This window comes from Canis lupus, chromosome 31 (assembly GCF_011100685.1).
Source record: "Canis lupus familiaris isolate Mischka breed German Shepherd chromosome 31, alternate assembly UU_Cfam_GSD_1.0, whole genome shotgun sequence".
NCBI lineage: Eukaryota > Metazoa > Chordata > Mammalia > Carnivora > Canidae > Canis > Canis lupus.
Genome location: NC_049252.1, coordinates 35,755,439 through 35,771,423, shown reverse-complemented (window position 1 = coordinate 35,771,423; position 15,985 = coordinate 35,755,439). Strand labels below are relative to the sequence as shown.

The window sequence follows — 15,985 nt, the reverse complement described above, 5'->3', positions numbered from 1 at the left end:
GTTCTAGAGGGTGATCCTCTTGGTTCTGAATATATTAAGATCTGTATGTTAGAAGATGCTAAAAAAAAAAAAAGAAGAAGATGCTCAGTCCCAAATTTATATAAATCAGACATACTTATAGAAGACCCCACCATTGACCACTAAACATAAATGAGATAAAAGAGGGGGGCAGAATGGGAATGAAGAGAGAATAGAATTTCACAGAATGAACCAGCACGGCATACCACTTGGTTCTGGGTGCATGCTGGTCATGTTTTAGAAGGCATTAACGTCCACCATTGTAGAACAAAATGACGCAGAGAAAACAAAAAACACAAAACAAAAAAATCATATCTTGTATATCTCCCCAAATTGAGTATGTTGAAGAGAATCTAGAAGTGGAAAATATACCTAAGACCTTTAACTGTAGAAATATGAAAGTCAAAAAGGAAGAAACTTAAAAATGTAGAGGCGGTAAAATATTGTAGTTAAGGCAGAAAAAGAGAAAGAAAAATTGGAAATTCAGTCTGATAGAAAAACGAGTTGTACTGGAAAAAGGGGGAAAAAAGGGAGGAGTGCCCTCTGGTTCTATGTACTGTATGTAAGTCCCTCGACTTCCATGGAACTTTCCAGCGCTGCTCCCCCGAGAACTTGCTCTTCCCCTGTCCTTCCAGCTGGTCTCTGGGGGGAGGGCCTGCTGTGCTCTCAGGTGTGTGCACCTGGGGGAGCTGCCCACCCCCCTGCAGGGTGCCGGGCTCAGTGGGAGCTGTTGACCCCCGGAGGCCTCTGTCCTCTGGCAGCCCCGCCCCTCCCAGGCACAGGGTGACACCAGGAGGGACAACAGCACTGGCGGCGGCCAGGTCCCCAGGCCTGGAGCCAGCTCCCCCAGTAACCACCTGCAGCTCCCAGTCCGCACTGGCCTGGATGCTCCGGGGGCGGGGGCGCTGACCTGCACAGCTTGGGGGCACCTGGCGGCAGGAGCGTCCTCGCTGTCCTGTGCCCTCCCTGCCTCTGCCCGTCCTGGGGGGACCGCAGGATGGGGGGCCGTGTCCCCGGCCTCTGGGATCCGGGGCCTTCGCTGCTGGACTCGCGCTCCAGAAGGCAGCAGGGTGCAGCCCCCTCCCCCGAGCCCCGCTGACCCACTGGCTTCTCCCCAAGGCCCCGTGGGGTGCGCGCTCCAGCCATTTCCCGAGATTGGCCGCGGTGTGGGTGCGCTCTCCCCTGCGCGCCCCTCCTCTCCTGGTAACCCCGGGAGCCTGGGGGCTCCACCGCCCCCCCCCCCCATCCTGCCAGAGTTCCCTGCTGAGAGCCTTTCCCTCGGGAAGAATCCGGGGCGGATTGTTAAAGTTCCTGCTTCCCCGGGGGTCTCTCCTGTCCTGAGGCTCCCAATGCCCCCCTTAGCCCGGCTTCAAGCGGGGGCCCCTCTCCTACTGGATTTTTTCCCCCCACTTTCCTACCTTGTTAGAAGCGCAAACCCTTCTCTCTGTAGCGTTCCGGATGTCCTCTCTTTAAATCTCAGGTCAAATTCATAGGTTTTCAGGATGATTTGAGAGTAGTCTAGGTAAGCTGGGGGGGGGGGGGGGGCAAGTGACTTGGGGACCCTACTCCCCTGCCATCTTCTCCAACCCCAGATAGCAAGATTTAATATCATTCAGTTGCAAATCCTACCCAAAGTGACCTCCAGAGTCAATACAATCCCTATTAAAATCCCCATGACATCTTTTGTAGAGAGAGAAAAACCCACTCGAGGGTTCACGTGGACTCTCAAGCTACCCTGAAACAGGCAAAACAATCTTGAAAAAGGGGAACAAAGCTAAGGACGTGTACACCCTGAGTCCAAAACATAGTACAAAGCTACCGTTATCAAAACGGTGTGGTTCTGGCCTAAAGACAGACCCAGGGCAGTGGACTAGAATGGAGAGCCCAGAAATAAACCCCCATATATATGGCCAAATGATCTTTGACGGGGGTGCCAAGGCCAATGGGGGAAGGACAGTCTCTTCAACAAAAGGTGCTGGGAAAGCCAGACATGCATGTGCAAAGGGATGAAGTTGGACTTGTCTAACACCATATGACACCTGCCTCCCCAAGTATCAAAGGACAAGGTGTTAGAGCTGGCTGCAAGGGTGCTTGAGGTGAGGGCTGCTCTGTGGACCTAGGAAGTACGGAAGAAAGACGTGTTTGATGGAGAGGGAAAAATTGCTGGCATTTTGGAACACCTGCTTTGTTACAGGTGTTTTGCAGAAATGGTTCCACTTACCCCTCCTAAAATTCCTCTGAACTAGGTACTGCTTAGCATGACAAAGCACATCCTCCAATCTCGAGATGGCCACTGGTGTGAAGCTCATCATTTTATTTGTTTGTTTTTTTTTTAATGATTTTATTTATTTGAGAGAGAGAGAGAGCACAAGTAGGGGGAGCAGCAGGCAGAAGGAGAAGCAGACTCCCCACTGAGCAGGGAGCTTGATGCAGGACTCGATCCCAGGACCCCAGGATCATGACCTGAGCCAAAGATAGATGCTTCACCAACTGCAGCCAGGTGCCCATTTAAAAAAAAAAAATGTTCTTCCTTATTAAACGTCTCTTCAAGACTTAACATAGCAATGGGAGCTCCCTGCAGCCAGGGGAACGGTACACATTAAAACCGGTATCACTCAGGCTCATTTCTCCTGGGGGCTGGAAACACGATGACAGTCAACAGTGGGAAGCAGGTGACACTGCCTCATACCTCCAAAGTCTGAATTTAAGCCATAGCGCCCGTCTCCATCATTCATTTGTTCAGCGAGATACCATTTATTAAGGGGCTCCTGTGTACCAGGTGCCATGCAAGATCCTGGAAATGCCAAAGAACAGTAGGATCCTGACTCCCCACCCCTCTGGGGTCCTACAATCTAACAAAGAATGAGAGCAGTATTTGAGAAGGCTCAAGGACTCAGAGCCACCTCTTCGGGGAGGTCAGAGGTGACAGCCCCAAGTGAGTGCGGACTTCAGATACAAACTCTGGTGCTGAGCACAGTACAATGAAAATGGACACCGGCGAGAGCAGGAAAGCCTGGTTCCACATGAAAAGCCACTTCTTGTCCCCTTCACAGGGAAGGCACATAAGAAACCGCCCCCCCCAAAGCATTGCTGCCCCTCCATGGACCTGCCCCCTTTAACTGAAGAACATGTAGAGTGCGCGCCGCGCCTGAGCCAGCCGGTAAATTTTCTCCTTGAGGAATCTCCTCTTGGCAGAGGTGTCGGCGTGCTCCTGAAGCAGCCAGGAGTACTGCTCTCTCTCCTGTAGTATCTGCATCATGGCTTTCTGCAAGCAACTGCCGTTCTCTTGGAGCACAAAATACTGAATTATGAATGGGATCTGGTTGGCGAGGCGTTTGCTGGTTTCCTGGAAGAAAGGGTGGGAAGGGTTAGCTGGTGGGGTCTTGGTCTGTGTCTGCAGGGAGGCCTTGGGATTCTTGGATGCCTGGGTAATTGCTTCAATAGGTCCTGGTGGTCCCGTGCACTCCACTCCAGGGGTCAGCGTCGAACCACGGGAAGGTTCTATCTGGGCAGCCGTAGATCTGCCACCGGGTATCCTCTCGGGCCCTCAGGAACCCACCTGGCAGGCTAGCAAATGCACAGCACACTTCTGAACATCCCAGCCTTCCTGGGAGCCCTGCCCGTCTCCCCCCTCCACCTCCACTCCACCTCCTCAGGGAGACCTCCAGGCCCTGCGATCCCCTGGCCCCTTTTGGGAGCCGATCGGGACCGACCTAAGTGCCCACCTCCTTCCCTGTCTGCATAAGTAGGTCCACTTTGCCTGGCAGCTGGACCTAGAGAAGGCTTCAGGATGGGCGCCCGGGGGGCTCAGTTGGGTCAATGTCTGACTATTGATTTTGGCTCAGGTCATGATCTCAGGGTGGTGAGATCGAGCTCCACATGGAGCTCCACGCTCAGCGAGGAGTCTGCTTCTCTCTCTCTCTCTCCTTAAAACAAATACATAAATCTTAAAAGAAAGAAAGGTCGGGAGTTGGGCTCCTTTGCAGGCTAAAAGCTATCTTCCTTCCCATGTAGCCCATATTTCTGTCCGTGGACAGAGGTTTGGAAACCCTGGAGGCGAGCAGGTCCCGGGATCCAGGGAAAGGAAGTTTCGTTCCTGTTTCGTGTTGCTGGTGAGTCTGAGGCCCCGGGGGCCTTCTGGACATCAAGGAAAGCTATGTCACAACTAGCAAAGTCAGTGCTTCTTGTATCCGGCTGCATTCTGCTCATAGCAATTTTGTAACTCGTGCATAACATAAAATATAAAGATCTCTGTGGTTGGAATTCGTGTTGAGTGCGTGCTTTGCCACATACAAAACGTGACCCCCAGATTCCCAAATGAATGAAAAGTTCCCAGACAAGGTTCCTGTAAAACTCTAAAAGAGACGATGTGTGAGCACCTGTCAACGCAGAAGGGGCTTCATAGCCGGTGGCAGCCCTTCCCTCCCTCGCCCAGTGAGGCAGCTGTCAATTGGGATGCCCGGTTCACGGGGCAAACACCCAGGCCACTGACCTACATGCTTACCAAGAAATACGCATTCAGGTGCACCCCGATCTCATCATTGGATGACATCGAAGGCAGATCTTTCGGGAAAGGAAATTTCAACTGAAGATCCTGCGCAGCCTTTCCCGCTGGGTTGAAAACCTCCTTCCGGACCTTCCTCAGAACCACGCTGTAAATCTGGTCTTGACAGTAAACCAGCTGCTCCATTCTGAACTGAAGTCGGATCAGATTTTCTGCGGTTTCTGCCTGCCTCGTTTTTATGTCTTCAATCTTGTTCTGGTTGGATAAGAAAGAGAAGACGCGTTACTTCTTTTCTCCCTCTGGTTGGTTTTTTTTTTTTTAAAGATTTTATTTATTTATTCATGAGAGACACAGAGAGAGAGGCAGAGACACAGGCAGAGGGAGAAGCAGGCTCCATGCAGGGAGCTCAACGTGGGACTCGATCCTGGGTCTCCAGGATCACGCCCTGAGCTGAAGGCAGATGCTCAACCACTGAACCACCCAGGGATCCCCTCCCTCTGGTTGTTTTAAACCTCGGAGGAAGCACTATCATGTTGAGACAGAACTGAATATAATTTAAGGTCACCGAAGGCCTGCAATGTTATATGGTGACTTTGAGGGGCCCCCAGCAGCCCGCGCTGGTGTCCTCAGCCGTCCTGTGACTCGATTGACATCTGTGCTTTCCAGAAACCCCATGACTCCCACGTCACCCCCACAGTCAGAGGCATTCTGGGAAGGGAAGGGATGACGTGGTGGAGAAGAGACCCTTCTTGCAGTCAGGAGCATTGTGGGGATCGCCCAGGAGCCAGTCACTGAGGCCCGGGAAGAACAGGCTGCTGGCCTGGAGAAACGGTGGTCCAGGACCAGGCCTGTCGCCCATCCCCTGGTGAGGCACCCAAGGGCTCAGATGCAGCCCCTGGGAGAGGCAGAGAAGTCAGAAGTCAGACTGAGTTTTCGCCAACTGGCCAAAGATGTATAAAAGGACACATTCAAGCTATTATCGGAAAATGGGAGAAATTCTTTTTCCTGCTCACCTGGGCTGTGGAGTGAGATTCAGATCCACGTTGGGCAGAAGAGGGTCTTTATCTAGAGCTCAGGGGGGAAGCTGGACGTCCCTGGCTTCCCATTACTGAGAGGGGAATCTGAGTTATTTACGTGGAAACCCACCCAGCTGTGGCAATATTGTTAAGTCCAGCTTATAAAGATTTAGGAGTAGGACTAGTGGAAAATTCTGTCCTTTGTAGTAGAAAGAGAGGCAAAGAACCGGTCAGTCCCCGGGTACAGTCGGCTGCTCAGACCACGACCCCCGAGCCTACATCCTGCTGTACTGCAGCAGGTCCTGCGGAAACACAGCTCAGCCGTGTGCTTTGTTCGGCTCTCCCAGGGAGTGCGGGCGAAGCCTGCAGCCACAACCCCGGCCTCGCATTTCTGAACGACGGTCAGTATCCCACTTCTCTCAAAGGCTAGACCCAGATAAAACAGGCAGCAGTACGGGGAACGAGCGCGAAAACCGTGGGTGCTTACCTGGATTGTTTGACTGAGGTTGGAAAATACGCTAAAATGTTTCTTGGCTGTGTCGGTGAAAGCTTGCCAGACAATTTCTGACCAAAGGAAGAACAAAGCATCACCAAGCTGCAAGCAGGAATAAAATGGGCTAGAGACGCAGGGAGGGTAAGTCATGGTACGTGGACCCCCTTCCAACACTGAGCTCCCCAGATCTACAGACTGAGAGAGGAGGAGGGGACGGTACATTGTCCCAGGGAGACCCAAAATCCACCACCACCCAGAACCCACCACCCACCCCGACCAGGTCCTAGCAATTTCCTGATCTTTCCTGGAGTGTGTGTTCTCTCCAGGTCTAGCATCTGACTATACCGCACATGGCTGCCTAGAGGGCGAGGAATAACTCGACAACGCTCCTGTGCACTCTTGTCTTCCCCCCAAAATGGACAAAGAAGATCTTCATGGTTTGTTTGATCATTGCATCCTGATCCTCCCTCCAAGGCCTTGAGCCCTATGGAAGGTACTAGGCTGACACGTGAAAGGCACGCATGAGCGCTCCTCACCAATAGTCTTCCGGAGCATGGTGAGCGCGGGCTCCACCAGCTGTTCGATGTATTGGTGCACTATGGTCTCAAATGTCTTGTAGTTGACAAATCCAAGAAGTTCTTTGCCGCGATACTGCTTTTCGTATACTGAGACTTCTTCAGAAACGATATTTTTAACTACAACGTAAAACAAACCACCAAGGTGAATTCCTTTTTTTTTTTTTTTTTTTTTTTTTTTACCAAAGTGAATTCCAATAACTCCACAGACATTTCAAAAACAGAAACTTTTTTTTTTTTTTAAATTTGAGTCTTGCTTACCCACTGTACCCTAAGGCACTATTTCTAGGTGGAGTTTTTTGTTTTTTTTTGTTTTTTTCATAATGAAAAAAAAAAGGTATGGTCTGATAATGCTAGTTTAAGAAACAAAATTGTTATCCTATGAAAACGGGTTGCAGTTGAGGGTCGTCACACTGAGAGATGAGTTTCGAGTTTGTAACTGGTGGGAAGCACCGGATGAGTTCAATGAAAAGAGAAATTTAAATATTACGGTGGCTCCTGCAGATCTCTCAAGGACACGTCCAGGCTACAGTTGGACCCTGAGTTCATGGATGTGAACAGTGTTTTTATCAGGTGCCTAAGCAAGGATACAACACACACACACACACACACACACCCTCCAGGCATCTAGGCTGTAGCAGATGCAACTTCACTAGGCAAGGCAAGGAGATCTTCTCAAACCACAGAGCTCTTCGGTCTTGCATCAGGGGTGAAGACAGACAGAGGAAGGCAGATGGCGTGAGTGGAAGTGTCTAGCCTCAAAACAAGGAGGCAAGAAGGGGGTTACAGGTGGTGGACTTGTCTTTTGATGAGGCCAAGGCTGGGAAGCAGTTCTCGGTTGCTGAGGGGCCCACGGTGTCCCGTGTGGGTGGGCACGCTCAGCTGTTTGCACACCTCCTATGTGCCAGAAGTGGCCTCTGGTCTTGGTAAACGTGACACTGTGTTTCGGGGAGACATTTGTGGGGGAGCCTTGTCCCAGGACGTACCTTTTTGGGTATTGGCCGTGAGCACGAGCGCCCAGTGTTCAAACTCCTCCCGGATTTTGTTGTATAAGCGAGTCTCATTCTTCTTTACGATTTCTTCTCCCTCTATTAGCTTGTCAATGTCCTGATTAAACAACTTGATTTTCTGAAAATGAGATAAAGTCATCAACCTGTGCTGGAATCGCATTAAAGAGCTGGGACCTGCCTGGGGCAGCAGCCTGTGGGTTTGGGGGGGAGGTGTGTGCTACAAGAATGTCCGGTCAGCCACCCAGCCACCCAGCCACCCACGATGGGGTCATCGTCCAGGCAGGACAAGTGGAGGGCAGCTCCCTGCAAATGAGGGCTCCCGGTGCGCCACAGGCAGGGACCCACAGAGGGCCATCTCCAGAGGTGCGGGGCCACCAAGGGGATCACGAGGGGTCCCCGGACATCCTCACCTCGATCAAAAAGAACATCTTATCGGCTTCATTGCTGGGGATGCTGTCTCCACACTGGTGCAGCTCGTCTGTCGCCCTCTGGTGGCTCTCCCTTATTTGCTTTTCTAACAACGGGAGCGATTTCTGAAACAAAATGAGAGCAAACACTGAAACTCTGCAGCTTGATCAAACGGGCCACAGGTTTCTTAGGGACATGGGTAGCATCCCATGGGAAGGGATTCACGGGGATCCCGAGTTTCTATTATCGTGTGAAGCTTGTTGAGACGGGCTCCTGTTAAAGAGCCCGAGGATGGCTTTGCACGCAACGGCTGTGCACTTCGGCTTGAGCCATCCAGTGTTGGCATCTGTTGGCCACTGGAGTGGGGAGGACTCTGGGGGGGGCAGGTTTTGGGTTGGCGGGGTGCCCTGTATTTAGAGACCAAGCAGGGGCGCCTGGGTGGTGCAGTCGGTCTTGCCTCTGACTCTTGGTTTGGGCTCAGGTCGTGATCTCAGGGCTGTGAGAGGGAGCCCCAGGTCAGGCTCTGTGCTCAGTGGAGCATCTGCCTGGGGATCTCTGTCCCCTCCCCACCTGGGTGCCCTCTCTCTACAATAAATGAATAAAATCTTTAAAAAAATTTTGGGGGGATGCCTGGGTGGCTCAGTGGTTGAGCTTTTGGCTCAGGGCATGATCCTGGGGTCCTGGGATCGAGTCCCATGTTGGACTTCCTGCATGGAGGCTGCTTCTCCCTCTGCCTGTGTCTCTGTGTCTCTCGTGAATAAATAAATAAAATCTTAAAAAAAAAAGTTTAAAAAAATTTTGGAGAACAAGTACACTTGAATATAGTGTAAGCTTTCCTTGGTAAAATGTTCTTTTGGTGATAATTTGAGTATAAACTGATAAACATTAAAAAATAAAATAAAATCGGGAAAAAAAATAAAATAAAATAAATAAACTGATAAACAGGGACACCTCAGTGGCTCAGCGGTTGAGTGTCTGCCTTCAGCTCAGGGCGTGACCCCGGTCCCGGGATCGAGTCCCGCATTGGGCTCCCCACAGGGAGCCTGCTTCTCCCTCTGCCTGTGTCTCTGCCTCTCTCTGTGTCTCTCATGAATAAAGAAATAAAATCTTAAAAAAAAATAAACTGATACACGATGCTATGGTAGAGGATATGTCATGGATGTGGTGCCAGGCTGGCTATTGTCCTTGATGGGGGGACAGAGGACTAGCTGAGGACAAGGCACATTGACAAGTCCTCGAAACAGGCAGAGGGACCTTCCTCTACGGACTCAGCTGCCTGGATGTTCATACTTCTCTAAGGGCAGAAGGCAACCTCAGCCCGACCCCCAGGAGCCTGTAGATCTACTTTAAAATAAAAAATTCCTTTAGAAATGTCCTTTATCTCTAAACCCCCAAGATACGTGTTGACGATCATCCCCAAGCACACGGCCCACCGATACACATCTGAAGGGTCTCATGCCTCAGATTTATTAGAGGGTAATCAGTGACCTTTGCCCAACAATAGCTGCCCCTCAGGGTCCTGGAAACCTTGCTTCCAAGCTTCCTTCGAGAGGATGCCATCCTCAAACCCCTCCCGACTCCCAGGTGTATAACCCGACTCCCCTCACAGGCCCGCCTGGGGCAGCCGCTCTTCTGGTCCACTGGCTTCCATAAAACCCCCATTCTGCACCAAAGATGCGTCCAGAATTCTTTCTTGGTTGTCGGCTCCAGGCCTCACCTCATCCAACCTCACCTAATTCCAAAACATCATCAGTCCTAAAAATCAATGATGCCAATGCTAAGGAAGAGGAGGAGGAGGAAGGGCAGAGAGGTCCTTGGGCCAAGCAGCATTCTGCACCCTCCACATCTCAGCTAAGCCCCGCACTGCAGGACGGAGCACGTGGCTTTAGTGCCTCTTTGTTTTACAAGAGAGGAGCCTGAGGCTTGGAGAGGCTTAGTGCCTGATGCTGTCACCGAGGGAGGGAGTGGTGGAGTTCGTTCTGATGCACACCCTGCCCACAGCCCATGCAGGTGACACAGGCCTGGGTGACCAGCGACCCCAGCTTCCACTTCGGTGAATGAGGTCACTGCAGCCAGCTGGGCAGGAGGAGGAGTGCCTTGGGGTTTTTTATTTTGTTTTGTTTTTCTTAAAGCCTGCAAGAAACTTTAGTTTTTTACATTTTTAAAAATTTAAATTCAATTTGCCAACATATAGTATAACACCCAGTGCTTCATCCCATCAAGTGCCTTGGGGTTTAGGGGCAGTTTGTGGATTAGCATTCCAAGGCCTGGTAAAATGCTGATGAAGATGGATGACACCAGGAGGTAATAAGGTCTCAGGGTGCTTTTGTCTGTTTGTTTGTTTTCAGGCAGTTTGAATCTATAGTTTCAGATTTAACATTTAACCTTTAACATGCTAAATGTTTCCCTGATATTTCAAATGATCATTATCCTAATGGTCTCGTTATGGATTTTAAAAATTCACTTTAAAAATATTACAGATGTAAAATTAAAGTTTTACTGTAAAATATGTAAATGCTGATAAATATATTGCCAAAAATAGTTATCAAAATGCAGTGTCTTGAAATCTCACAGAGGAAGGCACAGACACGGCCAACAAGCACATGAGAAAATGCTCCGCATCACTTGCCATCAGGGAAATACAAATCAAAACCACAATGAGATCCCACCTCACACCAGCGAGAATGGGGAAAATTAACAAGGCAGGAAACCACAAATGTTGGAGAGGATGCGGAGGAAGGGGAACCCTCCTGCACTGTTGGTGGGAATGTGAACTGGTGCAGCCACTCTGGAAAACTGTGTGGAGGTTCCTCAAAGAGTTAAAAATAGACCTGCCCTACGACCCAGCTATTGTACTGCTGAGGATTTACCCCAAAGATACAGATGCAATGAAACGCCGGGACACCTGCACCCCGATGTTCATAGCAGTAATGTCCACAATAGTCAAACTGTGGAAGGAGCCTCGGTGTCCATCGAAAGATGAGTGGATAGAGAAGCTGTGGTCTATGTATACAATGGGATATTCCTCAGCTATTAGAAATGACAAATACCCACCATTTGCTTCAATGTGGATGGAACTGGAGGGTATTATGCTGAGTGAAGTAAGTCAATCGGAGAAGGACAAACATTATATGGTCTCATTCATTTGGGGAATATAAAAAATAGTGAAAGGGAATGGGGGGGAAAGGAGAGAAAATGAGTGGGAAATATCAGAAAGGGAGACAGAACATGAAGACTTCTAACTGTGGGAAACGAACAAGGGGTGGTGGAAAGGGAGGTGAGCGGGGGGTGGGGTCACTGGGTGACGGGCACTGAGGGGGGCACTTGATGGGATGAGCACTGGGGGTTATGCTATATGTTGGCAAATTGAACACCAATTAAAAAATATGTAAAACAAAAAACAAAATGCAGTGTCTTCGTAAAAGCAAAGTTTCTATCAATTAGATGAGGCTGTCTTTTGGACAGGGATATGTCTTTTGAAGCCCTCTTCTGCAAACTAAGAGGGTTCCACTGGAATTGGGGCTCCTCAGAGTATGTTCCCTGGATCACCTGGGAAGTTAGGAATGCAAAATCATTGCCCCCACCCCCTAGATTTACTGGTTCAGAAACTTGGATGGGGACCCAGAAATCTGAATTTAAATAAGCTTTCCAGGTGACTCTTGTGTGTGCAATTTGAGAACCACTGGTCCCTTCCAACCAAACACTGTTGGGAGTATGTGTTTCCTGGCTCAGAAGAATTCCTTGCTTTTGTTTGACCTGCTGCTAAAATAACTGGCTATTTCATTTTCAAGGTCAACAAAGTGTTAACCAATATATTGCAAAAGGATATCTTTGCTAAGTCAGTGTTCATTCCTCTTACCCTTCTAAACCGGCTTACAGTTTCCCTCCTTCCCTTGCTACTTCTCCAAATGGACTGATTCAGCAATTGGCTTCAACATCACACAGCGGTTGCTTCCAGGTTTTGGAAGCTCTACTGGGAACCTCTGCCCATGAGTGATTTGGTTTTCAGAATGTGCTGGTCTCGTGGCGTGTGTGGGCAGCTCAGTGGGTGTCTCAGCCATCTCATGATGGAGGGACTTGGCTAGGCTGTCATTTTTACAACTCACGATCCAACCCGCTGACTCACATTGATGTGCAAGATGAGCTCCTTGGTAAGTCTTTCCGCCAGACAGGGCACCGTGGCCTTTCCTTCCTCCAGGAGAGCTCTGAGACAAGACAGGAGACACAGGCGTTCAGGAAAGATGCTGGTCTTGATACTGTCAGGGAGACCTCGCTGACACAGAGTCGGGAGGCCAGAGGGGGAGATCCCATGCCACGCGACTGTCCAAGAAGTGTCACTGCCGGGCCCAGCAGAAGACTCAACAGGGGACAAGCATCAACTACAGACCCCAGCAGGAAAGGATGTGGTGCACTGCCTCTCCTGCAAGCAATCGACCGCCCTTGCAATTCAGCCAAGGAAAAGCCATCAGCACTATAAACGCTTGCGTTTCTCCCGTGGACCGAGTTCAAAAGAGCCCGATTTCCTCCATCTTCTCCATAAAATAACATTCCTCTCCTTTGTTTGTTGGACTTGCCTATGGTTTTGCCAGAGTTTGTTCCCCGCAAATGGCAACTCTCTGTTATTGCCAAATAAATTCGCTTTTGCTAAAAAAAGAATTCACTGTTTTATTTCTAAGATCCACAACCTATATGCTCATTTTTCCTATTCTGGGCTTTATCAGCTCCCTGCAGTGACACATGCCATCAGAAAAGCCACGTAGTGCATTAGAAATACAAGTGCTAAAAAAAAAAAAAAATACAAATGCTAATGATGGCTTAGCCCAAACCTAAGCAAGCATGGTGCTAGAGAGTTACATTTCTTTTCTTTTTTATCATCTCAATAAACTCACAGGGTAAGGCGTTTTTTTACCTACAGGAAAACAAAACAAACTTCACTTCATAGAGGATAAGTGACTTGCCCAAACTAGTATTTTCTTTCTTGTAACAAGTAATTATTTCTGAATAGCCAAATCAATCTTGATGAAGAAGAAAAAAGCTGGAAAAAAAAAAAAAAGCTGGAGGCATTATACTTCCTGATTTCAAATATATATATTACAAAGCTACCGTAATTAAAACCATATGGTGCTCGCATAAAGACAGACATACAGACCAACAATGGAAGAGGACGGTGAGCCCAGAAATAAACCCTCACACATGCAGTTAACTGGTCTTTGATGGTGGGAAAACCTCTCTTTGCTGTATGATGATGGGATAACTGGACAGCCACGTGCAAAAGAATGCAACTGGATCCATATGTTACACTATTACACAAAAGTGTGACTGAAGGCTTGAATGTGGGAGGTGCCTGGGTGGCTCAGTCAGTTAGGCGTCAGGCTCTTTCTTGATTTCAGCTCAAGTCATGATCTCAGGGTTGTGGGACTGAGCCCTGTGCTGAGCATGGAGCCTGCTTAAGATTCTCTCTCCCTCTCCCTCTGCCCCTCCCCTGCTTGCATTTACACATGCGCTCTAAAAAAAAAAAAAAAAAAAAAAAAAAAAGACTTGATTTTAAGACCTGAGATTGTAAAACTTTCAGAAGATGGGTGCCTTGCTGGCTCAGTCAGTTGAGTGTCTGACTCCTAACTTCAGCCCAGATCATGATCTCAGGATTGTGGTATTGAGCCCCACATTGGGCTCCACACTCAGTGGGGAGTCTGCTTATCCCTCTCTCTCTCTGCCTCTCCTCCCTTCTCATGTTCTCTCTCTCTCTCAAATAAAGTCTTGGGGAAAAAAAACTCTTAGAAGAAAACATCAGGGGAAAATCTTCATGATACTGATCTTGGAAATGATTTCATGGATATGGCACCAAAAATACAATCAACAAAAGCAAAAACAGGTAAGTGGGTTATATCAACTAAAAAGCTTCTCCAGATCAATGGAGACATCCAACAAAGGGAAAAGCAACCTCCAAAATGGGAGAAGGTACATGTGAACTGTATAACTGATAAGGTGCCAGTTTCCAAAATATACAGAGAACTCCCACAATTCAACATTGACAACAACAATAAAACCCTAAAAACCCAATTAAAAATGACTCAATACTTGAACAGAGGTTTCTTCAAAGAAGACACCCAGAGGGTCAACAGGGACATGAAAAAATGCCCAACACCACTCGTCATCTGGAGAATGCAAATCAAAAGCACCACTTCACATCTCTTAGGATGAATGTTATCAAAAAAACCCCACAAGTGTCAGCAAGGACGTGGAAAAACTTGAGCCCTTGTTCACTGCTGATGGGAATGCAAAAATGGTGGAGCCGCTGTGGAAAGCAGTGTAGACATTTCTCAAAAAATTGAAATATGGAACTTCCATATGATCCAGCAATCCCACTTCTGGGTATTTATCCAAAATATCTGAAATCAAGATCTCAAAGAGCTATTAGCACCCTGACGTGTGTTACAGCGCCATTCACAAGATGTGGAAACCACCTAAGTGTCCACGGGTGGATGAAAGGATAAAGAAAATACACACAAGCAGGACATTCTGACATCGGCTACAACAGGCAAGAATCTTGAAAATATTACGTGGAGTAAAATAAGCCAGTCACAGAAGGGCAAATACTGTCTGATGGCGCTTACATGATCTGTCTACACTAGCCAAACTCCTAGAACCAGAGAGTGGGATGGTGGTGGCCAGGGCTTGGGGGAGGGGAAATAGGAAATAGGGACTTGCTCATCGCCAGGGGCAATATTTCAGTTGTGCAGGATGAATAAGTTCTAGAGGTTGCTGGCCAACATGGTGCCCGTAGTCAACAAGATGCAACTGTGCACTTAAAAAATATGTTGAGAGGTTAAGCGTTCTTGCCACAAGAACATTTTAAAATCAAATTTTAAAAAATGCACATGGCGCTTAGTAAGCAGCGGGCACTGTTCTAAGGGCTTTACAAAGAGTCATGTTCCGAATCCGTGAACAACCGATTTTAAGGGCACAGGAGGTTCAGGAGCTTGGCCAGGGCCATCCATACACCAGGAGGTCTGGCTGCAGGGTGTTGATGTACACGAGTCAGCGAGGATGCCACAGGAGCGCTGCTCGGAGGGCTTGTCATGTGAGGGCTGAGTCCCGACACGTGGGAACTCAAGGATTTACATTCGAAGCACGAGCATAAAAGCACGTCGATGCGCTTTCTTGTCCAGGACTTCGCTTTCCCAGGGACCTTGGGGGTGGGGGATGCTCTGAGTGTGGGTCCCTGCCCCAGCAACACTGGGCTCGACTAGGGACCTGACAGAGACACAAATTCTTGGTCCCCGCCCCAGAGTCAAGGTGGACACAGAAATTGCACACGCTTCTCTCTGTAACTTGGCAGCCACGTGGCCGGTTCTGGACGGCCATCCTGGGATTGTCCTAAAGAAGCTCACCTGAAATACGGATGTGTTTGGAAGAACATCCTTTCCTTCTCGGTTGCCTCGGCCAGACTCAGCTGGTTTGTGATCTCCTCCTGGCCCCGGCACCTCACTATCATGTAGCCCTTCTGGAGATGGTATGTGAGGTTCTGCGCCACGTTCACCACGGTCTTTTCGGTGCCCCTGTCCACTAGATCTGGTTTGGTCAGGACTCCTGTGACGTGAGAAGCCAAAGACAGTGGCAAAGGTCAGTCTGGTCCTCAGATGTGCTTGAACGCTGCCAGGCTCTGGGATCCTTCTTCGGCCAAGACCCGTGGAGCCCTCTGGAGCTCTGATGGCCCCGTGCCTGAAACCGCATTCGTGCGTTCCACGGCCATCCCTCGGATCTGCGTCTTTATTTGCTCTCCCACTCGCTCAACCCAACCATTTCCTCATATAACCTATTGAACAAACGTGTCTGGGTGCCAGACACCTGGTGGCATGCGGCCTCAGAACTTAGCGGCTCCACCCTATTCCCCGCAGCAGCTCATCCCCTGCTGTACAGGGTGGGGGGTGTCTGTGTCCCCCTCTAGCGTGTCCTGTCAC

The 15,985-nt window shown here is 49.2% G+C and overlaps 1 protein-coding gene across 3 annotated transcripts in view; it reads right to left on the bottom strand.

Annotated features, from left to right (window-relative positions):
- Positions 1-2,748: 2,748 nt before the first annotated feature.
- MX2 (MX dynamin like GTPase 2) overlaps positions 2,749-15,985 on the bottom strand; it is a 32,162-nt gene continuing 18,925 nt past the window's right edge. The window contains exons 7-14 of one of the 3 annotated variants that reach the window (XM_038581537.1): positions 15,416-15,614; positions 12,151-12,229; positions 8,027-8,149; positions 7,593-7,734; positions 6,568-6,726; positions 6,026-6,102; positions 4,523-4,777; positions 2,749-3,364 (exon numbers count right to left, since the gene is read on the bottom strand). In XM_038581537.1, coding sequence (XP_038437465.1) covers positions 3,134-3,364; positions 4,523-4,777; positions 6,026-6,102; positions 6,568-6,726; positions 7,593-7,734; positions 8,027-8,149; positions 12,151-12,229; positions 15,416-15,614 — 1,265 coding nt within the window. In that variant the 3' untranslated portion in view covers positions 2,749-3,133. Of the gene's footprint in view, positions 3,365-3,387; positions 3,586-4,522; positions 4,778-6,025; positions 6,134-6,567; positions 6,727-7,592; positions 7,735-8,026; positions 8,150-12,150; positions 12,230-15,415; positions 15,615-15,985 lie in introns of those variants that run through there. The other 2 variants (XM_038581538.1, XM_038581539.1) reach the window with 2 other exon arrangements.